We start from the raw sequence: 25,635 nt of genomic DNA on the forward strand, positions 1-25,635 counted from the left end.
CCCCATAGATAGCAGCCCACCAGGCTCTGCCGTCCCTGGGATTCTCCAGGCAAGAACACTGGAGTGGGTTGCCATTTCCTTCTCCAATGCATGAAAGTGAAAAGTGAAAGTGAAGTCGCTCAGTCCTGTCTGACTCTTCTCGACCCCATGGACTGCAGCCTACCAGGCTCCTGCATCCATGGGATTTTCCAGGTAAGAGTACTTGAGTGGGTTGCCATTGCCTTCCCCTGCTGGTATGTATTTAAGTTGTTTCCAACTCTTCATTATTACAATAAAAGTGAAGTTGCTCAGTCGTGTCCCGACTCTTAGTGACCCCATGGACTGCAGCCTACCAGGCTCCTCTGTCCATGGGATTTTCCAGGCAAGAGTACTGGAGTGGGGTGGCATTGCTTCTCTCACAATAAACATCAATGAGCATCTAAAAATAGACAAAACCAGTACAAGAAATTGCCTATTATATTTAGCCCCTGTCATCACACCCAGCTTGAAAAAAAAATAGGTTTGTATTTGGGGTGTGAATACCCTCCTCCAAATGAGATGGGCATGTGAGTCTTGTAGTCTGTACCCTGTCCTCGTCTCTTGCTATAGAACTGCTCTTTAGATAAGGCAGTTTGGATCCTGCACTGTCCCTGCAATGATCACAGCCTCAGAGAGGAAGGAACTATGTATCTTTAAGGGAGCTGAAGGAATGAAAGGGAATTTAGATGCTTTTTAGAGAGAAGGAATGGAAAGTGTAAAACACAGGAGAGAGATTTCCATTTTAATTAGGTTCTAAGTGCCTGATCGAGGGCTCACATTAGCTTTGTTTTATCGCTGCAACTCCATACATGAGGCTTTCCCCATTTCACAAATGAGGAATCTCTGTCCTAGGAAGATTCAGTAAGTCGTCCATGGTTACACATCAACTAGCTGTCAGAGTGAAGATGTGAGGCCCAGAGTTGAAAGCAGAAAGAATAAAGAGCTGATTGGAATAATGGACTTCACCAAGACTGCTGAGGTGAGCAAAAGATACGACAGTGGGTCCAAATGGAGGAGAAAAGGAAATCCAACTGGGTGCCCAGGAAAAGGAGCCACTCAAAGCACACTGGGAGAATGCAGAGCAGATTGAGGGAGGTGCCAGAGGCTGCAGTGAAGTGAGTTCTGACCTGCAAGTGCAAACAGGCTGATGTGCAGCTGAAAGAGGAAGGGCCTTGAGAGTATCTTGACTCAGGCTTGGCCTGGGGTGAAGAGAAGAAGGACCGAATGACCAAAGGATTGAGGAGATTCAGAGTTAAGTAGGCATTGTTTGATGTTTCCTGATAGCTCAGTTGGTAAAGAATCTGTCTTCAATGCAGGACACCCCGTTCGATTCTTGGGTCGGGAAGATCCCCTGGAGAAGGGATAGGCTACACACTCTAGTATTCTTGGGCTTTCCTCGTGACTTAGCTGGTAAAGAGTCTGCCTGCAATGTGGGAGACCTGGGTTCAATCCTTGGGTTGGGAAGATCCCCTGGAGAAGGGAACGGCTACCCATTTGAGTATTCTGGCCTAGAGAATTCCATGGACTGTATAGTCCATGGGGTCGCAGGGTAGGACATGATGGAGCGACTTTGACTTTCTTTCTGGCTGATGTGAGTCCTGGTTTCCGCTTTGTGGAGCCTGCGTTCCGCTCCCTGGAACAACTTCCCTGGTCCTTGTCCATGTTGTTCAGCTCCATGGGAGAGTCCTCCATTTCTGTTGTCCTGTATGACCACATCCAAAGTACACATTAGGAAATATTGGCTCCTTGGAGCCAATAGACATTTTAGGACGTCTCTCTTTACTGTGTCTTTTCATTGTGATTCTTTGGGAAGTAGGTCCTCTCAAGATCATCACAGTCAACTTATTTTTTTTAAAAAATAATTAAAAAACTTTATTTTTTGGCTGTTCTGGGTCTTTGTTGCTGCATGGGCTTTTTTTTTTTTTTTTTCTAGTTGCAGCAAGCGGGGGCTGCTCCCTAGTGGTGGTGTGCGGCTTCTCATCGTGGTGGCTTCTCCTGGTGCAGGGCACGGGCTTCAGTAGTTGCGGCATGTAGGCTCAGTAGCTGTGGTGCACAGGCTTAGTTGTCCGTGGCATGTGGGATCTTCCCATATCAGGGGTAGAAACTCTGTCTCCTGCACTGGCAGGTGGATTCGTCACCACTGAACTACTAGGGAAGCCACACACTCAACTTCTTACCTGCTGGTTCCAGTGAGTTCCGTGTAGCAGGCATCGTACTCGTAGACCCCTTGGAGATGCAATGACCATCGCTGTCCTGTTTGTTTGCCTTCTTACCCTCATGCCTCTCTATCTTATGTACTCTCAGCTTACCAACCTATCAACTGCTGTTCTCTGAAGCATTTTCATCTAGTTAAAAATATTTACTTAATTTTATCCTCATTCTAAATCATCCGATTCCACTCAAAGCATGAATAATGAAGGAAGGGAGTCATGTCCTTTTTTTATTTTTAACTTAAAAAATATATATTTATTTACTTTTCGTTGAACTGGGTCTTCGTCACGGCACCTGGGCTTTCTCGAGTTGTGGTTCATGGGGGTTACTCTCTAAATAAATGCAGTGTGTGGGCTTCTCACTGCAGGGGCTTCTCTTGTGGAGCACGGGCTCAAGAACTCGGGATCAGTAGTTGTGATGCATGGGCTTAGTCGCCCCAGAGAATGTGGAATCTTCCTGGACCCATGTCCCTTGCATTGGCAGGCAGATTCTTAACCACTCGACCACCAGGGAAGTCTGGGGCCATGTTCTCGATTTGAACATTGCCACACGGGGTAGTTTTCATCCTATTTTCTTCATTCAAGTGCTTTCTCAGATTTACCTTTTAAAAACTGGATTGAGATCAATCGCTTCTTCCAGTCACACAAGTCCACAAATGACTGCTGCTGCTGCTAATTCACTTCAGTCGTGTCCGACTCTGTGTGACCCCATAGACAGCAGCCCGCCAGGCTCCCCCATCCCTGGGATTCTCCAGGCAAGAACACTGGAGTGGGTTGCCATTTCCTTCTCCAATGCATGAAAGTGAAAAGTGAAAGTGAAGTCACTCAGTCGTGTCTGACTCAGCAACCCCGGGACTGCAGCCTACCAGGCTCCTCAGTCCATGGGATTTTCCAGGCCCACAAATGTCTAGACTTCTTATTCTCTTTCATTACTACTTGTATCATAACCAATTCTTTTCCGAGTCTATTTAAAAGCATGGAACACTGTTGAAGGCTGCCAAGAGCAACTGACACATTCTGTTAACAATATGTTTTGCAACAACTTTCCCTAGAGTTAGAGTTCATTTGTTACCTCATCCACCTTCCACGTTCTAGAAAACAATTTACCAAATGACTCACCACTGCATAACATGGATCAGTATGTACCAGCCTCTGATAATTACCTTACTTCCTGCTACCAAATCCTATAATCAGTCATATGTTTTAGTTTATTTTGTTGTTACATGAGTACCCCATTCCTAGTACCAATTTACTTATAAGTTAGGATAGGCCAAGTTTGGCTCTGTTGATAAACAATCGCAAATCGCCCAAGTTTACTTCTTGCTCACAACTTCATTTCTTGGACCTGTTTCTTTTGTCCATACCATGAGCTGGCAGGAGGCTCTGTCCATTGCATTCACTCAGATACCCAGAAAGACAGAAGGGTCAATCGGTGCTCCTAAGGTCCTTGAATCAGAAAAGTGGACCCAGGAAGTAGGGCCACACTTCCTGGAAGTGATACACAGCACTTCTGTTCAAATTTCATCGCTAAAGCCATGTACACGACCACACTGATTTCAAAGAGGCAGAGAAGTGCAACATTGCCACGTGCCCAGAAAAGGAGAGCTGGGTATACATGGTGAACAGTAAAAATAATGGTACCATGAAGCCATTCCCCCAGAGAAGGCAATGGCACCCCACTCCAGTACTCTTGCCTGGAAAATCCCATGGATGGAGAAGCCTGGTGGGCTGCAGTCCATGGGGTTGCTAAGAGTTGGGCACAACTTAGCGACTTCACTTTCACTTTTCACTTTCATGCATTGGAGAAAGAAATGGCAATCCACTCCAGTGTTCTTGCCTAGAGAATCCCAGGGACAGAGGAGCCTAGTGGGCTGCCGTCTATGGGGTCGCACAGAGTCGGACACGACTGAAGCGAGTTAGCAGCAGCAGCAGAAGCCATTCCTCACAATATACCCCAGGAATGCCATCTCCTTTTGCATCTGTTCATTCAAAAAAGACTTACGACAGCATGTTGCTCAGGAGCACAGGCTCTGAGGTGAGATGATCTGGATTCAAAACCACAGCTCTGTCGCTTCTAGAGGGCTACTGTGGGAAAGTTAGCTAACTGTTCTGTGTCTCAATTTTGTTGTCGGTTTTACATGGATGGTTATATATCCTACCTCAAGAGTAATTGTGAAGATTGGAAAAGACAGCATATGTGAAACACTTAGAACAGTGCCTCGCAATGATCAGTGCCCCTTTCACATTAGCTGTGTGTGTGTGTGTGTGTGTGCACGCGCACGCGGACACACTCAGTTGTTCAGTCATGTCCAACTCATTGTGGCCCCGTGGACTGTAGGCTCCTCTGTCCATGGAATTTTCCAGGCAAGCATACTGCAGTGGGGTGCCATTTCCTACTCCAGGGGATCTTCCCAACCCACTGATCCAATTTGTGTCTCTTTTGTCTCCTGCATTGGCAGGTGGATTCTTTACCACTAGTGCCACCTGGGAAGCGCGTTCATATTCGTTAGTTATTACATCATTATTACATCATTATTATGATTGCTGGCCATCTACTATGTGCTAAGCATTGGGATGTATCAGTAGTCAGGGTTTCTAGTAGGATAGAACTTACAATCTAATGGTGGAGAAGAGTAGAAGAAAGTTTACATTATTTTCAGTCTTCCTCCAAATTTAACCTCTCCCTGCTGGCTGTTATTTCTTCTTCCCAAGAACTCTGGCAGCACTCTGTTGAAACCTTTCTTAAGGTCATTATAACCTTCTCACACACTTTCCTATTTTCTCTGTACACCATGTCCAAGGGGGTTCAAATGTTAGGTAAAATGATTGTGGGGACTTTCCTAAGCTCTGAGCATGCACTATAGGAGGCACGGGTTCCATTCCTGGCTGGGAAATTAAGATCCCACGTGCCGTGCAGCATGACCAAATATAAAATAAAGATGACTGTGAAGCCTTTGTCACAACTCCAAGGAGGTGTAAGAAGTGCTACCTCACCAATACACAATCCCTCTATTCTACAGTGCCTTGATCAGTAGCTTCCTGGAGTCGCTTTACCTGTAGTTGTTGAGTTGAACTGTCATCTCACACCTGCCCCCCCCCCCCCACCCCTTTGGCTGCATCTGTGCTGGCTTAGACTCTTCACCCTCCCGCTTCAAGCCTTGCCTCTGAAGCCACGGTTCTCTGAAAGCTCCCTGTTCCTTCTGAATTCCACCGAGCATCGCTAGCCCACCTGGAGGCTGGGAACTTGGTCTGGCAGGTACATATTAGCGGGTTAAAAATACCAATGCAGCCATGCTTCATACTGTCATCCACCCTGAACATGAACGTATTTCCCTCTGTTCATCTGGGGAATCCCTTCTTCCTAGTTCTGTGGGGAGGAGGGGAGTGGCTGTAACAAACCAGCACTAGCTAGCTATTCCCTTCAGAACTGGAGAAGTGTTCTCTTCAATGGTCGTGTTAACTGCTTCGCATGCTTTCAAACTTATCTGTGAGCCCAAAGGAACCAATGAATAGGAAGTATATTTGATCATCCATCCTGATCACTAGGAATATATTCATTTGTTTTCAAGCCTTTTTTATTTTTACAAGATAATTGTGTACAACAGTTTACCAAGTGTTTTCAGTGTCTGTCATTTGATTCTCCCAGTGGCCTCAGAAGGAACTCAGCATTTACTTTAAACAATACAGATAAACCACTAGGGACCATTGATCTACACTATTTTATCACTCAGTCGTCTGAAAAATTCAAGAGTTTTTTAAGGAAGCATTGCCCTGCAGATTTGATGGCTAAACAACCAACCAAGAGTGGGAATACACAGACACCCTCCTTGATGAGAACTCCTAATTCTCTTTAGAAGCCATTCTGGATTGTTGTAAACTCTTTTTGGAGGTTGGTGGTTCAGCTTATGCTTTATGCAAAACACACCTGGATGCCATGTCTTTGAAGGCACTGGGATGTATGTCAGACCCAAGGTCAGCACCAATAGACTATTCAATATACCATGCTGCTCCACCTGTGGGAGGTTGTTTGCCACACTTACTCTAGAAGTTGTACGATTGGATCATAAGGGATAAAACAAGGAAGTGGGGTACCGGAAGTAGAGTATTGGAAACACTTACTTGAGAGTGGTGAGTTCTGTGAGGGATGGCTGAGTCGCCTTGAGATAGCTTTCCCTTCGCGCAGCCACTTTGGGAGAAGGCTTGGGGCTGGTGTCCGAGTCACCGCTGTCTTCATCTCCCATGGCCTTGATGTAGCTGCCGCTCCGCATTCTTCGGCAGGGGATTTCATCATCTTTACCTCTAGGGGTGTACCCTGTCCATTCATCCTGAGGGACCTATGCACATACAAAACAGAGAGTGCATTCTGTATAAAAGTCTACCTTCGGGGCTTCCCTGGTGGTACAGTGGCTAAGACTGCTTGCTCCCAAAGGTAGGGGGCCTGGGTTTGATCCCTGGTCAGGGAGCTAGATCCCACATGCCACAGCTACAGATCCTCCACGCCACAACTAAGACCCAGTGCAGCCAAATAAATAAATACACATAAATATTAAAAAATCGTTTATCTTCTTCTTTTCTTTCCTGACCTTGAATATGGGTAATGCCAGTAATTATTGAAAACTTTAGACATTAACTTTCAACAATAATATTTTACCATAATTAGTCTGCAAATATTTTCAATACATGCAAATACATGTCTCAATCTTTGAAAGAACCTGTGTACTAGGGAAAATTAGAGCCATCAGATTCACTTCTCAGTTTTCTCATGCTGAAAATAATAAGCATATACAGATGCCACTAGAGAGTGGTTTTATTTGAGCTTTTCAATGATTTGTTTTCATTTGTCATTGGAAATTCAAGAATGTTTCTGTTTTGTTGACATCTTTCCTGCGTCTTCCAACTCTAGCATCTTGTATCCAATCTTGCTTCCTCCCAAACCACTGGTCTACACCAGCTATGTTCACTTCCCAATCACCGATTCTTTCTGAATCCTCTTAATTTGGATTTAGCCTCTATAGGTTGCTTGACACACTTTTTGAAGGTTTCCAATGGTCTCCTCATGATAGCTTTCATGGCATTTTCTTAATTTTAATTTTTCTTGGCCTCTACACACACACACACACACACACACACCCACGTACCCACACACATACCACCTCTTAAAGAGTTTTTCCCCTTCTGGCCTTCTGGTTACCCTACTTACCCGATTTAGCCACTACTTAGCTGTTCTTTTCCTCTTGCTTTGTTGGATCCTGCTCCAAGTCCCTAATTGTGAGGAACCCACAAGATAATGTTCTCAGTACATGGCTCATTTGTCTTTCTATTGGGTTGGCCAGAAGAGTTTCTTCAGTTAGTGAATATGTTGTTCAATAAAGTTCTGGGTGAAAATGAAAAATATGTCTTTTTATTTTTACTTAAAACCGAATGAACTTTTTGGCCCACCCAAAGCAATCATTTCCTTTGAGTTCATCAGGGCACCATCCTATGCCAGAAAGGCTTGTTTCTGACCTTATTTTTAGTTCTTAGGGCTTCCCTGGTAGATCAGATGGGTAAAAGAATCCACCTGCAATGCAGGAGACTTGTGATTGATTCCTGGGTTCGGGAAGATCCCCTGGAGAAGGGAATGGCTACCCACTCCAGTATTCTTGCCTGGAGAATTCCATGGACAGAGGAGCCTGGCGGGCTACAGTCCAGGGAGTTGCAAAGAGTCGGACACGATTGAGTGACTAAGCACAACACAGCACAGTTCAGTGTGGATCCACACTAGGATCTCATTCCTCCTCCATTTGTTAAATAAAAAAGTATGTAACAATGGCTACTCTTTTTATCCATTAAGATATAATGAACAACCTATGAGCTGTGCACAGAACAGGGCACAGGGCTTGATTAAAAGAGACCAGAAAACAAGGAGGCTGCCTCTTGCCCTCAACATGCTGATAATGGAGATAAGACAAAGCAGACAAAAGTTTGGGAACAGTTCCAAGTCAATGTGTTACCAAGCCTCAGATGTGGCCCTGTAAATGGAGTATGAGCTAAGGAGACACTGCAAACGGGAGTTATATAATGGTGATGGAGAAGGAGGATCCAGGAAGGGCTCCTAGAAGTGGCTACATTGGCAATGAGAAGGTAAAAAAGTATTTAATATTTTCATGCTAACTGCCGGATTGGCCAAAAGTTCATCTGGTGTTTTCCATAACATCTTAACAAATGAACTTATTGGCCAACCCAATATTTACTGATTATCCATTAAATAATGCCATGTTTCATTATTAACATTTAAGTATGCTATGCAGTTTGCTTATAGGATCTTATTTCATCAACACAAAAACTCTATTTTTTTGAATTTCTCAAATGGGAAGCAGAAGCTCAGAGGACTTAAGAAATCTGCCCGAGAACACACAGCTAAGAAATGGCAGCACTGGAATTCAAAGCATTTTTGGTTTAATTCAAAGATCAGAGTTTACTTAATCTAAAATTTATGATTCATAACATGGATTTTAAATCTAATAAAGTTGTGTTAATAATTTTGTGTTATTAAAATTAGTAAAATTGTCTACAATGTGTTAATGAAAGTGTCTACAATGACACGTATGTACAGAGTAGACACAGATTTCTAAGTCATAGTTTCTAGGAACTGAGAATAGACATTCCACTGGGAAAAAAGCACTGTTCTTTCCTCCTTAACTCGTACATTTAACTGTTTTGAAAGCTTGCAATATCTAGAAACATCAAACTGAAGAGATGCTACCATTCCTGGACCTGAAAACAGTGATTTGTAGGTTCTAATGCTGAGAACTACCAGCGAAGTTTGGTTAAGCTTTGTTATGCAGCTTCTTTTAACAAACTCAAGTCATGCGTCCTGTGTGCAGGCTCTATTCTAAATGCTTTATAAGTGTTAACTCATTTGATCCACACAACTAAGGGTATTATGACTATTATCCCCATTTTACAAATGAGGAAAATGAGGTTAGGTAACTTGCCCAAAATCTCAGCTACAAAGGGGAAGCGTTCCAGCCCGACAGCTCCTATGTCTCGCCAAGACCATATCTGACGCTGCCTTTCTGTCTCTGATCTCATGGTACCTACAAAACTGAACAACTATAGTCCCATGACACCTTCATCATCCATCATGCCTGATCCATTTGCCATTTATCAATTATGGTAGTAACAATGTAGAGTTCTTGCTTTTTTGAGCTAAAAAGCATCAACATCACCATGGCAACAGGGAGGCTTCTTAGGGAAATTATAAACGTTGAGAACAGTCTTGTTTTCCTTCCATTGGCAGGTGAGTCACTGCAGAGATACGATCATATTCAGTACCTCATTGTTGGCTCAGTAATTACATTTTATAAATTAAGTTGGTACAGCTGAGGGTCATAGAGGATGCAGCCGACACTTGCAGTTTCTCAGCACTGATGCACAGCTTGTAAGCATAGCTCCCTGAAATATGTTAGAGACCAATGACACCTCATTAGCTCATATTGCTTATGAAACAAAACATGGCAAATTTTTCTTTAGGTAGTTTTTTTCCCAAAATTAGTTTATAGTAGAAACTTGGTCTTATACTAGAAACAGGCTACAATTGTTGCTAAGAGAACCAGCTGGGAAGTATTTAATGTGTATATATTTCAATTAAACATATTTTTCAAATAAGAACACCTAAAGAAGTTTATGGAAGTGATCTGCATGGGATGGATTTAAAAAATCAATACATTATTCATACACTGAGAGAAAACCTACAGTAAGTTATTGCAATTTTACAATTATTACAATACATGTAAACTAATATAGAAACTAGCTCCAGGAAAAATGTAAGGAAATCTGAACATCAAGACTTTGGAGAAGAGAAATACTGTTGCTGAACAATCAGGGCCTGTAAAGTTGCTACAGTTGAGCCACTGCTTTTATTATGAGTCTCTTAAACTCAGAGGCAAAAGAGAGGCAGTGGTTGGTTACACACTAGTTTGTCCGGGGGCCCAGAGCATGAACTATGGGGTGCTTCAGCTACATTGTGATCTAGTCAAGGCTGCTGTGTCCTTCCGCGTCACTTGCACGGAGAGAAAAGCTTCAGGTAAATCCACGGAAAAAAACTAACTTTGCAGCTGTCTGAGAAGGTCTTCCTATTACTGGTCCTCATGGTGTACAAAATGGAAGTCTTTGTATTAATAACAAAGGGAAACTGGAGAAGACACAGGAGTGGCCTGGACACGTGTTGATGACAGGCAAGCCAGACGTCCTGATTGCCTGCACGAGCTTGGCGGGGCAGTTAGATCCAGCAAATGTTAAAAGAAATTGCAATAAGTGGTGCATGCATGCATGCTAAGTTGCTTCCATCATGTCCGACTCTTTGCGACCCCATGCACTATAGCCCACCAGGTTCCTCGTCCATGGGATTCTCCAGGCAAGAATTCTGGAGTGGGTTGCCATGCCCTTCTCCTGATAAAAGTTAAGAGTTTAACAATAGTTATGGGTTAGAGAGAAGGAGGATTATTTGTTTTTAAATGCAAATGTTTAAGCACAAAACTGCAATGGAGAACTTTATTTTTGAGAGAACAAAATGAGGATTAGTGCAATTTTTCTGTTTTAGAGATAGCCAGACTATACCTTAAACCACATGTCATGGTTCAGGAGGACAGAGGACCTATCTCTGACAAGGAATGACCATACCTAGCTGCTGTCATCCTCTAAGTACAGAATAAAGATGCTTTCTAGGTTGAAATAGTGTCATGGGCACTGAATGATGGGCCTTCGTAATGCAACAAGAGAAAATTATTTTTAAAATCTCACATATATGAAAATTATATAACATATTATTGTATTATATATATATGTCCTATAGTAAAAATTCTCTCTCCTAAATTGGCCTACCATCTCAAAAACATATTTATCTCTCTTCTAAGATCTTTGGAAGTGGACCATTCCTGTGACACTGCCAATTTTTTTTTTAGGCTTCCCAAAACTCAGTTGAAATAGTGTGTTACTAGTTCCAGGAGACCTGTGAGCTCAAGTATAATAACCTAGAGGTCCTTAGAAAATCTCCTCCCACAAAGTGGTATCATTCAAGGTAATTTCTTCTTTCTTTTTTTTTTTTGGTAATTTCTTCTTTCTGAATGTCTCAAACTCTTGGCTGATTTTTTTTTTGGGGGGGTAGTGGTTATCTCATCCCCCCTTGGTTAATAGAATCTCCATTCTGAATAGACAAGGTACTTCCACTTTTACCCTTCCTCCACTTTCCCCTAAGCTCCAAATGCCCAGGTTTACTGAATCCAAGATACCAGTGCAAGCTCCTCAATATTTTCTGTATCACTAAGAAAGAAAGAAATACCACCAATTAAACTGACACTCTATAGATTACATGATACATTCCAATATCAAAGATGCTAAAATGTGAAAAAATATGGAGCTCAGAAAGCAATCCAACAGCCCTTTAAAGAATATGTACAAAATAAGAATAAGAATGGGTGTATTCTGAGTTAGTGATGATAGGATGTAATATTCATATTTCATAGTGATCAGATGAATAACAATTAGCATTCATTTATGTCATGCTTTTGCAAAAAAACATAAGTTTACACAGTCTCATGACCATTTTAACTTTGAACATTATAACTCATGACATTATAAGCCTTGAAGGATAAGGAGAGTAAGTATTATAATCTCAGCTTATGAAATAAAGAAACTGAAGTCCAGAGGGGTTGTAGTTCATTCAGAGAGACACCGTGCCCAAGGAGGGGTCTGCTGTACACAGTCCAGAGATTTTTTTTTTTCCCCCTCTATATTTAGATCTTGGCTGCTTTGGGAGGAACAGTTGTCATTCTGTGCGCCTGTGTGCTTCAGTCATGTCTGACTCTCTGTGGCCCCATGGACTGTAGCCCACCAGGCTCCTCTGTCCATGGGATTTTCCAGGCAAGAATACTGGAAGGGGTTGCCATTTTCTCCTCTAGGGGATCTTCCTGACTCAGGGATCGAACCCACATCTCCTGCGATTCTTTACCACTGAGCCACCTGGAAAGCCCCCAGTTGTTATTTTATGATCATCTGAAGAACACATTTCAGATAAGACAACAACTTCTGAGAGTTTTAAACTCTCTCTGGAGGAAAAAAAAAATCATAAACAAAGAATTACATGCCTTGAAATTAAAGCTATAAGAAATACTATTGTAGACATGGAAAGGCTTACTTTAATAGGCCCTTCCAATGTGCATGGGGTTTGGCTGAGCTGCTGTCATAGAGTCTAACTCAATGTAGACAGAGTCAGACATTCTGTGCCAGCGATGGGCTCGAAGACGATGGCTGGGAGATGAAGCCATGTGCGAGTGACTCCTCGAGAGTGGATTATCTCAGGATGGGAAGTTGGATGGTGCGGTTTGGGGTGATGGAAATGCGTGAGATTTGGGGAAATCTGAGAGCCACAAAAGGAATGCAGACACTTAGAAAGCCGGGACAGCTGAAATAGAGCATGTATCCTGAAATATACCAGGGGAAGCTGGGGCCATTCTGTGAGCAGTTCTGGACTGTAGAGAATGGGGAGGAAAACGCATAAACCTAAGACAGAGGTGAATTTAAAGCAAGTTTCTATTTCATTAGGGACCAAAGAAGCTGGAATAGATAACTCTGTCATTTGGTTCATTAGGTAGAAATAAAGACGATATAGCAAGAAAGAGCTGTGATTAAAGTGTTGGGTGTCAATAATAGGCTTATCTTTGCAAGGCTACCCTTTAGCGGTTGTTGATTTCTTCAACAATTGTGCATTTCAATTAAAGAGTCAAATAAGGGCATGTGGCTATGGCTGAGGGGGGTCGACCTGTTTGACCTTTCCTGAGCCTGATGAGGAAAGGTAAACATGAGAAGAGCCTGTACTTAGGAAAGGAGAGCTGAGGACCTGATATTTATGGAATAATCTTGCATTTTAGCGTAATCTCAAAGGGCTGGAGCTGATACCTTGTGACTCTATTTTAATCCCTTTAGCTGTCCTATGAAACAGACGCTCCCATTTCCACCTTACTGCTGCAAAACTGAGACTCAAAAAGCTGGACTGACCTGCCCAAGGTCATCATCAAAATAGGAATCTGCATCTCTCTGATGCCAAAGCTTTGAGTGTATCACCCCGCCTCTGAGGAAGGCATGTTGATTGAGTGCGTGAACAAATAAACTTAAAAAAATGGAGTTCGTGCTCCCACGCTCTGTACTTTTCCAAAAATGTACAAAAAAAAAAAAAAAAAGTGACTATTAAAATAAGCATACAGGGACTTCCCTGGTGGTCCAGTGGTTGGGACTTCACCTTTCGGAGCGGGGGGAGCGGGTTTGATCCCTGCACTGGGAGCTAAGCTCCCACATGCCTTGTGGCCAAAAGGTAGAAGCTAAAAAATTCAATGGTAAAAAAATTCAATTAAGACTTCAAAAAATGGTTTACATCAAGAAAAAAATCTTAAAAAAATAAGCATACATATTATCTAATCCCTAACTGGCTAGCACAGATAAAAGTTTTAAAATAATAATAAAATAATAAGCGTGGAACATAATTATGAGATAAAGCAGCGTTGCTTCTTCACCATTTTGTGGTGCCCTTACCAATGATTGTTATCGATTTTTTCGGGGAACCAGAACACCTGCATGATGGCCACATTTCGGGGAATCAGAACACCTCCAGGACGGCCACACTCTCAAGGGTGTTATGGGGGCCTCCAAGCACTCCGGTAGCTTTTCAGCATTTGTAAGAAGACTTCGCCCTGGGTTTCAGGGTCCAGCCTTGCTCTGTACTCTGTACGGAAATGGCTGGGATGCACTGGCCTTCTAAGCACTTTTAGTGAGCTCTCAGATTCCCTACTCACTCTGCTCCTTTGCATCTTCTTTGCAGCTGGGAGAACTGCCTTCCTGCTCCACACAGCTTTCAACTTGACAAATGCGACTTGGCATAAATGTCCCTGTAGCCTTTTTAGCTTGCTCTTCTCAGAGCAAAAGCAGGAAAAAAAAAGAGCAAGAATAGGAAAATTACAATTACACAATGTGTAGATCCCAAGGCCTGATTGGTGTTTTGCAAGCAGATTTCCCTGGCAACCGCCCTTTCCAATTCCCCTTGCAGCCCGAAGCTGGTGTAAAACTTAAGTTTGCTTCCAGATTGCCTAAAAAATTACCTTTTAAGAACAGGAGTAAATACCTACCTCTTTTTTTCCCCTGGGTAAAATTCTTTTTTTTTTTAACTTTTTATTTTGTATTGGGGAATAGCCCATTAACGGTGTTGTGACAGTTTCAGGTGGACAGCAAAGGCACTCAGCCATACATACACATGTATCCATTCTCCCCCAAACTCTTTATCCCATACAGGCTGCCACATAACACTGAGCAGAGTTCCCAGTGCTGTACATTAGTACTAGTTCCCTGTGCTGTTGGTTATCCATTTAAAATACAGCAGTGTGTACATGTCCATCCCAAACTCCCTAACTCTCTCTTCCACTCATCCTTTCCTTGCAGCGACCAAAAGTTCATTCTCTAAGTCTGTGAGTCTCTTTTCTGTTTTGCAAGTAAATTCATTTGTATCATTTCTTTTTAGAACTCCACATATAGGGTTAATACCCTTTGCCACGTCTTTTTCCAAATAACCTTTTTTATAGTTACTTTTTAAAATTAAAAAAAAAATTTAACAGTGTTGTGTTGCTTTCTGCCATACAACAACACAGATGCCCTTGAATAGAACTTTGTAATAGTGCTTTTCGATGGTAATTCACTCACTGTTACCCTACAGAGCCGGTCTCACCTGTGAACATTTACAGGTATCTACAGGGTACCATGCACCAGAGCAGGTGCCAGGGAGATACTCCAAAAACATTTTAGAAAACACAGTCTGGTCTCAAAGGGGTTGACAAGTTTTAAGTGGATCCGACAAATCTGGGGATGGATGAAAGAGAAGAGTAAAAACAGCTTTAAAACAAATCAAGCTGGGTTGAGTATTATATTTTAGTGCCTCTGTGTTGCCTACTGGGCTTATATTCAATAGTTCATATCAATCCTCTTCTTGGTGGTAAAACTGTTCTTTGGAGTTGAATGGATCTGTGCAAAGTACATGCCACTGGGAAATGGGTCTGCAGGAGAAATACAGAGGGGCAAGGTCTGTGAGCCCTCAAAGGAGGGGAAGGAGCCACTGCTCTTTGGGAGCCGGTAGAAAATATTACCAGTATTTGATGTCAAAGCAGGTACGATCCGGGAAGACCCTTGTGATACCATAGCAAGAAAGTGACTACAATACAGTATATACTGGTATGATATGAGGACAGGGGAGGACAATGAATTTTTATTCACTGCCCACCCTGTATTTCGACTGTAGTGAACATCTGTGGGTTTTGCGACCCTGGGTTTGCTACTTCTGATTTTTGTTGTCACATCCCCATGGTTTTGCTTGGGGGAAACCTTGCTCCCTCCATGTGTCCACGTGTTTCAGGAGTAGCAGAAGAGCTGGCTTATCATGTCCTCCAGCACTACGGCTTGTCTCAGGGCTGAGTGTGTGGCCTCAGCCTGTTCAATCAGCAAGCACCTCTGGATCTTGGCTTGGGACCTGGGACAAAGACGTTTCCTCTCCTTCAGTGCATCTGTAGGGGAGCAATAGGCCTTAGGACCTGCTGGTAGCCATTTTATAATCCCTGCTACACAAACATTCTCTCACGTAATATTATACAAAACTCCAGTGTTGTTATTCATTACATTGAAAAGATGATAAAATTGAGACTTACTGCTATTAAATAACGTACTCTAAATTTTACAGCTAGTAAATCATAGAATTGAAAGCCACATTTGTCTCACTCAAATTTCTATGCTCTTTTCATCATATCATTCTGCTGACTGCAAGTTTCAAAACTTAGTAATTTTCCATTAAACATAAAACTCAAGCATTAAGTTGCTAGGGGATACAATGCTATAACTTTTTTTTTTTTCTTTTTTTGCTAAGTGGCATTCAGAGGTAAAGAACTCGCCTGCCAATACAGGAGATGTCAGAGATTCAGGTTCAATCCCTGGGTCAGGACGATCCCCTGGAGGAGGGCATGGCAACCCACTCCAGTATTCTAGCCATGGATGGAGGAGCCTGGGAGGCTGCAGTCCATAGGGTTGCAAAGAGTCGGACATAACTGAAGCAACTTAGCATATGCAGAATCTTAGTTCCTTGTCTAGGGATTAAACCCACGTCCCTGCAGTGGAAGTGTGGAGGCTTAACCACTGGACCGCCAGAGAAGTCCCCAGTGCTATAACATTTTGAAACCCATGACAGATGGTGACAGTTGCTTGAAAGAACCAAAAGGCTTTCAAAAGTAATGTTCACAGAACGCCCATCACCCAGCAGTAATAGCTGGCTACAAGTTTTAGTGAAATATGAGCAAGAACACAGACATTTTAATAGATAGCAAGATAAAAACAACAGAGGGTTTAGGTCTATAATAAATATGTTATATTTAGTTTCACTGACTGTATAGAAGATAAGCTAATTTAGAGCCCTGTCTTAGTTTTTAAAGCAACCATTCATTGCTAACATGTCTTTCTGACATACTGGAGGCATGTCTACTGGGTGGCATGGCTAGTTGATGCTAATCTTTTTCCATTATTTTTGCAGTCACTAGTGTGTAGGTGTCTGTGCTACATAGTTCCATAAATTGAATCCTCTGAGGTAAACCAGAATTCTGTGTCTGTTGTTCAGAAGCAGAGATATGGGTAGAAGGTTAGTAATCTTCCTCCTGGGGTTAATAGAAGCCCAGGTGTAGAAAAACCATCCATCAAAACTGAACTTTAGTGTTGGCTAAATTTTTATAAATTTCCCAGCACGTATGGAGACCCCATGTGTGCTTTCTAAGTCACTTCAGTCATGTCTGACTTATGCGACCCAATGGACTGTAGCTTGCCAGGCTCCTCTGTCCATGGGGATTCTCCAGGCAAGAATACTGGAGTGGGTTTCCATGGCCTCCTCCAAGGGATCCTCTCAACCTAAGGATTGAACCCATGTCTCTTAAGTCTCCTGCACTGGCAGGCAGGTTCTTTACCACTAGTGGCACCTGGGAAGCCCATGGAGAACCCAGTCCTTGTCAAATGCTAGGAGCATGGATCTTTTCCCTTAGAACTTCAGTTCAGTTCAGTTGCTCAGTCGTGTCTGACTCTTTGTGACCCCATGGACTGCAGCACACCAGGCCTCCCTGTCCATCACCAAATCCCAGAGTTTACTCAAACTCATGTCCATTGAGTCAGTGATGCCATCCAACCATCTCGTCCTCTGTTGTCCCCTTCTCCTCCTGCCTTCAATCTTTCCCAGCATCAGGGTCTTTTCCAATGAGTCAGTTCTTCACATCAGGTGGCCAAAGTATTGGAGTTTCAGCTTCAGCATCAGTCCTTCCAATGAATATTCAGGACTGATCTCCTTTAGGATGGACTGGTTGGATCTCCTTGCAATCCAAGGGACTCTCAAGAGTCTTCTCCAACACCACAGTTCAAAAGCATCAATTTTTCGGTGTTCAGCTTTCTTTATAGTCCAACTCTCACATCCACACCCTCAGAACTCTCACACCCTTAGAACTTAAAGTCTGATAATCTTGGGAACAAATGTTAGAGCCCATTTACAGTCTATGAAATATCAAGTCTATCATTTCCAGTATTAATATTTTACTTCAAAATTATGAGTTTTGAATTGAATTTCAGCAAATATTTTTCTTTAGCATAAATTTGGGGACACTAAGTTTCTCACATGAGGCTATAAATTATTACACTTGTGAATAATTCACTTAGCTATTTGACATCTATTTTTTAAAAAACTCAATAGATTTAAGAAGAGACCCAAGTAGACATTTTCTGCTTTTTACCGCTATTTTCTGGTTAGTACTCCATCTTGGTGCTGTTTGGACTTTTTATTACAAGTTACAGTTACAACACCTCAAAGTCTAATGCATTCAAATGAGCCAAAATAGAATGTTCCCCTTCTGAATACCGTTCACTGTAATATAACGATACCATCATCTTTCAAATTACGTGAATCTAGAAAGAATCGAATATTCTAAGTGTCCTTTGCACACGTGTTACACAAAGTATTCCACTTCCATCATCATTGGATGGGAAAATGGTCTCCCGAGGATCTGCTCTTTAAGCCTGTACTTCAACCCACGTCCTCCAGGCAGCAAAGATATCTAGAACTAATAGGAGTTGTCACTGAGGCCTGTGCACAGATAAGAGTGGTGGATACATCCATCCAACAGCTACCTCAACCTGGATTTCCAAACTAGCTCAAGGTCCACTGAAAGGGCATGTTCCACCTGGAGTACTCATTGCAGGGTTTGAGGTAAGGTTTCTTAAAGCAAACTTTATGATGATGCTCTTTTCTTTTGCTTAGTGGTTAAGCTGGAGGTAAAAGTACCATTTCTTCTGTGACTTTTTTCAAAATGCTGTGAAAGTATTCATTCACTTATCGAATGCATGTTTATTCTTCAGTGCACATTACTGTGAAATAGGTGCTGTTTATCCACTCTGGACATGGCAATGTATAAACAGAAAAATAATCTGCCTTCGTGGGGAACGAGGAAAATGGACATTGATAAGATAAAATGTAAGTTAGATGGAGTGTGCTATGGAGAAACAGGAAGCTGGGGAGGGGACCAGGGGGTGCCTGTGAAGGAGGGAGCCTGGCAGGATATGCAGTATTGAAGGGTGTGCATGGTCATGGAAGGTCTCACTGAGAAAGTGGACCTCAGGGTAAAGATCAGGTAGGATTGGGGGATTAGCCCTGAGGTCTGCAGGATGAGCACTTGAGGATGAAAGAAGTGTGAAGGTCCTGAGGGGAGGCCAGGTGGGTGGAGTGGAGGGAGAGGAGACGCAAGGTGAGCACAGTTGTGCGTGATGACCCACAGGCAGGAGAGGGGTGCAGTTCACGTGGGCTTTGTAGGCCACAGTGACCACTGTGGCTTTGACGCAGGGTGAGATGGGAAGAGATTGGAGGCTTTGATGAGAGATGGACACCCTCTGGCTTAAAAGGACCACTTCAGGTGTTGGTTGAGAATAGCTAGAGGAGGGTATGGGCTGATAGGGTCAGAGGGACAGTGTGTGGGGGTCATGCATTGATCCAGACTACAGTGGAGGTAGAGGCGGGTGTGGTGATAGGGAGAAGATAACATAGGGCTGGTGGTGTTTTTTTTTTTTTAAATACTTTTTACTTCTTTCTGGCTGTGCTGGGTCTTCCTTGCTGTGCAGGCTTTTCTCTAGCTGTGGCCAGCGAGGGCTCTTTGTTGCAATGCGTTGGCTTCTCATTGTGGTGGCTTCTCTTGTTGCTGAGCATGGGTTATATGGCATGTGGGCTTCAGTAGTTACAGTTCGCAGGCTCTAGAGCACAGGCTCAACAGTTGTGGTGCCCGGCTCAGTTGCTCTGTGGCATGTGGGGTCTTCCTGGAAAAGGGATTGAACCTGTATCTCTTGCATTGGCAGCCAGATTCTTTACCACTGAGCCAACAGGGAAGCCTACCAGTAGGTTTCTTAATGATGATTTGGATATGGGATTGAGGGTAGGAGGAGTTATGAATGTGTGCTATGGAGAAACAGGAAGCAGGGGAGGGGACCAGAGGGTGGAAGAGGGAGCCTGGCAGGCTGTGCAGTATTGAGGGGTGTGCATGGTCACGAAAGGTCTCATCGAGAAAGTGAGTTACGAATACTCCAAGGGTTTTGGCCTCATCAGTGGATGGATTGAATTCCCATTAGCTGAGATGAGGTGGCCTAAGGGATGTGCAGATGGGGGAAAAAGATTAGGAGTTCATCTGGGGATGTATTCAGTTGGAATATTCAGATGTCTCCCAGGAGACATCTCAGTGGAGAGGTTGAATGGGGACCTGAGTACGCAAGCCTGGGAGTTCGGACAATGTGGCTGGAAAACCAAATATGGGCATTCCCATGATATTTAAAGCTCTGAGAATGATGAGGTGACCCATGCAGAATAGAGAAGTGCCCACTGGGCACTGATGAAACCTCAGGAACCAGAGAGGAACAAGCAGGACATTTGAGACGGGTCCCCGAGGTGTGGTCCAGGAATCTGAGAGTCCAGAGTTCGAGGAGGACGTAGGAGTAATGAACAGTCATGGTGGTTTTTCCCCTGGTCATAATCCCATGGGTGGCTCAGATGGTAAAGAATCTGCCTGCAGTGTGGGAGATCTGGGTTTGATCCCTGATGGGAAGATCCCCTGGAGAAGGAAATGGCAACCCACCCCAGTATTCCTGCCTGGAAAATCCGATGGATGGAGGAGCCTAGCAGGCTACAGTCCATGGGGCTACAAAGAGTCAGACACGACTGAGCAACTAACACTAACACACTAACAATCCCATGGGGGATGCAAAATCAGCAAGATTGATTTTAGCCCTGAGTCATGAGCTCCTTTATCTAGAGTTCTGTGTTCATTAATTAGCTTTATCTTCCCAGCAAGCTGCAAGCTTCTTGAGCCCAAGGCTTTTGTTTTCTTTTCTCTCTCTCTAAAGCAGGAGCTTTTAAACAGTTTTTGACTATGTTTCACAGTAAGAAGTACATCTTACTTTGGAAACCAGTGCAAGCACATACACCACTGAAAGAAAGAACTGCTTAACCTCTCTGCGTGTCACGTACTCTCTCTCCTTTCCTACTTTCTTCTATTGTATTCTATTTAATTAAAAATAATGTTATTTGTGACCTACTGGATTGATTTCACCAATCACTAACTGGTTGCGGCTGCTGGTTTGAAAAACACTGCTTTTTTAGACCATCCAGTATACAGCCCACCATGCTCATTATTCATCAGAGACACTGTGATCCATCTTCATTTCTCCCAAAGCACCTTCTATAAAGTAAATGCTTAAGACATGCTTGCTTGTTGGATAGATAGCTATGAGACCCTGAAGTAAGACTCCTTGAATCAAGTACTCTGACTCTTAGTTACCTTTCCATTTGCTGATTGTGTTTTTGTAGAAGAACATTTTTCAGTGGCTCCCTAACTTTAGAAATAAGGACAAACAGAAGTGTCTTTCTGATTGGCCCCTATAGCTGAGAGTCAGAGGACACAATGACCAGGGTTGGAGATGCCTAATTAGAAGGTCAGGCCATCAGCTGGGTTAGTACCATATGAGAAGAGTGAGAATATGCAGCCTGATGCTTGAATGTATTTGCATGTTTTTTAAAAAATTTGATATATACATGACTTATAATGTTATATTAGTTTCAGATGTACAAATAGCAATTCCATAGTTTTATAGATTGTACTTCATGTAAAGTTATGAAATATTGGCTGTATTCCCTAAGCTGTATGTTACACCCGTGTACACGTAGGTATTTTATACCTAGTAGTTTGCACCTCGAAATGTAACACACAAAACTCCTAGAAGAAAACCCAGGCAGTACGCTCTGACACTGTCTTAGCAATAATTATTTTGGATCTGTTTCCTCAAGAAAGGAAAACAAAACCAAAAGTAAGCAAATGGGACCCAGTCAAACTTCAAAGTTTTGCATGGTGAAGGAAACCATTAACAAGACGAAAAGGTATTTGCATGGTATTCTATATCAACCTCTGAGGACCAGAAGCTGTGGGATTCAAACATTTTTAAAAACTAAAATAAATAAATTAAAACACTTTCCTTCGCCTTACAACAATCCTGTCTTTTAGTTCTAATTGATATGGTACTTGATGTCAGTGTGAAATCTCTGTCATTTAAGAACAAGAGAGAAAAACTCATTAAATATCTATGACCAAAATATATTGGCTGGGGCAAAAAATAATTAGGAATGACATGTTTTAGAATCTTGAAGTGTCCAAATATAGAAATGATATATAATTCAACCTAAATGTTTCATTAAAGGAATCTATCTGTCTATGTATCTATAGGCTGTGTTGTGCTTAGTCACTCAGTTGTGTCTGACTCTTTGCAACACCATGCACTGTAGAGCCCAGGCACCTCTGTCCCTGGGGATTCTCCAGGCAAGAATACTGGAGTGGGTAGCCTATCCCTTCTCTAGGATCTATCTGTATGTTTAAGATTAAAACAATTATTTTGGCCATGCTGCATACCTTTTGTGATCTTAGTTGCCTGACCAGGAATTGAACCCATGCCCCTTGCAGTGAAAGTGCAGAGTCCTAACCACTAGACAATCAGGGAATTCCCAAAGGAATCTTTAAAATAAGCTACTGGCACATAGTAAGCTCTGAGTAAATGTTAGGTAATGTCTAAATGCTTCTCCACCCAGCACAGCTACAAACGTGGCACAGAAGAAAATGGAATATTTTGCCACCATACAGTTTTTCATTTATAGGGAAGAATCATAGTGCAATGAACGTAGTACGGAGTCTGGAATCAGGTAAACCTGGGTTCAAATCCAACTATACTACTTAGCAAGTGTGATTTTAGTCCAGCGACCTTAGTCTCTTTTAACCCCAGTATTCTCAAAGACATCCTTTGTGGATCACAGTTTTGCTGTGGCAAAGGGGCTTGTGTAACTTAATGAAGCTATAAGCCATGCCATGTGGGGCTACCCAAGACGGACAGGTCATGGAGAAGAGTTCTGACGAAACGTGGTCCCTGGGAGGAGGGAGTGCAAACCACTCTGGTATTCTTGCTGTGAGAACCCCATAAATAGTATGAAAAGGCACAAAGATAGGACACTGGAAGATGGGCCCCCCAGGGCAGAAGGTGTCCAGTATGCTACTGGGGAAGAGCAGAGGGCAATTACAAATAGCTTCAGAAAGAATGAAGCTGTTGGGCCAAAGCAGAAATGATGCTCAGTTGTGGATGTGTCTGGTGGTGAAAAAAGCAGAAATGATGCTCAGTTGTGAATGTGTCTGGTGGTGAAAGTCTGATGCTGTAAATAACAATATTGCATAGGAAACTGGAATGTTAGGTTCATGATTCAAGCAAAAGAAGAGGGTGGCAGAGGATGAGATGGTTAGATAGCATCACTGACTCAATGGACATGGATTTGAGCAAACTCTAGGAGACAGTGAAGGTCAGGGAAGCCTGGTGTGCTCCCTGAAAAGCATCAGACATGACTTAGTGACTGAACAATCACAACAATTCTCAAATATGAGGACAGAAACATGTACTCAGGGATTTACAGTAAGAATAAAGATGATATGAACTTATAGAGATAATGTCTATTAAGTAAAAACTTGTCCTTTGGAATTCAGAAGATATTTTCGTATGGAGATCATGTGGTAAGTGATGGTTAAGTTCCCATGGGGGGCCAACCCCTACGGCTTATTTAATTCATGATAGAGTTGAACCCTGATAGACTGTGGGATAGTTCCAAGGATCCTTTAGCCTGAGGGTGGGAGGGCTTTGGGGTGTGATGGTCAGTGCACTTGGGGGCTCTCAAGAGACCTCTGTGTAAGGGATGATGGATCAGTCAACTTTCTCAGAGCAGAACAGAATCACTCGAGATTTCTTTGAACGAACTGGCACATGGCCTTGTGGATAGCCTACACATGACGGGCAGGCTGGACACTCATGCCAGAGCTGACACTGCTGTCTGTAGGCAGAGTTCCTTCTGCTCCTGAAGAAGAATTTCTCTCTTAGGCCTTTCACCTGATTAGACAAGGCCCACCTGCACTTTCAGGGGTAAACTTCTGTCCTTAGTCAACTGATTGTAGATATTAATTCACATACTTCCTTCCCAGCGACACCTTGATTAGTATTTGACTAAATAACTGGGTCCCCAGCTTAGCCAGGTGGGCACTCAGAACCAAGCATCAGAAGAGGTGGGAACTTGAATGATGGCTTCTGGGGCAGTGGTCCAGGGGCAGACAGGGCCCCACACCACGGGTTGACAGGCAGGCTCTCTTTAGGCATAAGCTGTATATGCTCTGTTCGTTCTCTAGGAGTTAGTTTGGGTCAAAACCTACAGGTAAGTATCAGCTCCTTGACCCACAAGGGACGCTCAGGAGTCCCACAGAGGTGGTCGAAGCAGAGGGAGCTTCGACTGTGTGGACTTTTCACTCAGTGCTTAGCAGAGTGCCTGCCACGCATGTGAATTTACTTAACAAGCTTTTTAAGGGCAAGGGGGTCATTTGTGATATATTTGTTTCTTGTTGGCAAATGTAGAGAAAAAGCTACATATCATACCACATGGAATAAAAAGGAATCTCAGAGATTTCTGCATTCTGAAAGACCATTGAGACTACCCTGTCTGTCCAGAGGTTAAGACGCTGAACTCCCAAAGAGGGGGCATGGGTTTGATCCCTGGTTGGGGAGCTAAGATCCCGCATGCCTAGTAGGGCAGCCAAAAAAAAACAAAACAAACCCAAGAATTCTATAATGACCTGCCTTCATAAAACAAATGTAGAGCTCACCTAAAAAAACAATTTACCTTAACAACATGCACATACTACTAATGTAACACTATCGCTATATTTTAAACTCACTCATTTACAAATCCGTCTCACCCACCCATCTGTAAGCAACTAGAGAGGAGGGAAGATGTCATTCCTCTGCAGAGACTCTTATTTATGCCTACATTTCCAGTTCCAAGCAGACTACCCAATAAAATTAAAATAAAGGGAGACAAAAGTGCTCATGAAATCTTTGATTGTATCACCTGAGTTACACCTGAGTTTTGGATCAGTGGGAATGTGAGTGTGGGAACCTTCATTCCTGGATTCTCCTCTACAAATGACAGGGAAGCAGTCTGCCATCTGATGTGCGGAGATGGGGGGCGCTATGCGTGCAGGAGCTGGTGGGGGGTGTAGTATCACGGTGGTAGGTTTGGGGGATTGGATGTATAACTAGCATCCAGGAGACAGTCTTTGGTGGTTTCCAGGGAGTGGCAGTTGGCTGTTTCTGTGGTCTTCAGGGAACTGCAACCATAGCAGGGTCAACGGAATACTGTTAGACCAAAGAGCTTCATCACCCAACCATGGCAGGGCCAGCCAAAAGGACTCACCCTAAAACTCTTGTCTCTCCTGGTATATTCCAAAGCACATTCTGTGGATCATTCATCCTTAGAAATGTACTATGGAAGAGGGTTCCAAGGATGGAGGAGGTTTGGGAGGTGCTCTCTACTTTCCAGTTTTCTTAGAGTTGCCGTTCATATTAGCATCTTAAAGATTGCAGGGTGCTCAGTCGCTCAGTAGTCTCCCTGTGGCCCCATGGACTGTAGTCCACCAGGCTCCTCTATCCATGGGATTCTCCAGGCAAGAATACTGGAGTGGGTTGCCACTTCCTACTCCAGGGGATCTTCCCAACCCAAGGATTGAACCCACGTCTTCTGCATTGCAGAGATTCTTTACCACTCGCATCAACTGGGAAGCCCAGAAGATTGCAGAATGTCTGCTGATAGAAAAACCTGAGTATATTACTCGGTTTGTCAAATTCAATTCCTTCTCTTCAGACAAACATCTACTCACATCATGCTTGATAAATGCTTCATGCTTCATTTACAAATGAAGAAACTGAA

General features: G+C 43.0%; 1 protein-coding gene across 19 annotated transcripts in view; it reads right to left on the bottom strand.

The window, feature by feature from the left end:
• Positions 1-25,635, bottom strand: part of DLGAP1 (DLG associated protein 1) — a 784,377-nt gene that overhangs the window by 222,075 nt on the left and 536,667 nt on the right. For 15 of the 19 annotated variants that reach the window (XM_061399853.1, XM_061399852.1, XM_061399850.1 and 12 more), the window contains one exon: positions 6,348-6,562. In XM_061399853.1, coding sequence (XP_061255837.1) covers positions 6,348-6,562 — 215 coding nt within the window. Of the gene's footprint in view, positions 1-6,347; positions 6,563-14,056; positions 14,171-25,635 lie in introns of all 19 variants that reach the window. The other 4 variants (XM_061399865.1, XM_061399866.1, XM_061399867.1 and 1 more) reach the window with 1 other exon arrangement.

This window comes from Bos javanicus, chromosome 24 (assembly GCF_032452875.1).
Source record: "Bos javanicus breed banteng chromosome 24, ARS-OSU_banteng_1.0, whole genome shotgun sequence".
Lineage (NCBI taxonomy): Eukaryota > Metazoa > Chordata > Mammalia > Artiodactyla > Bovidae > Bos > Bos javanicus.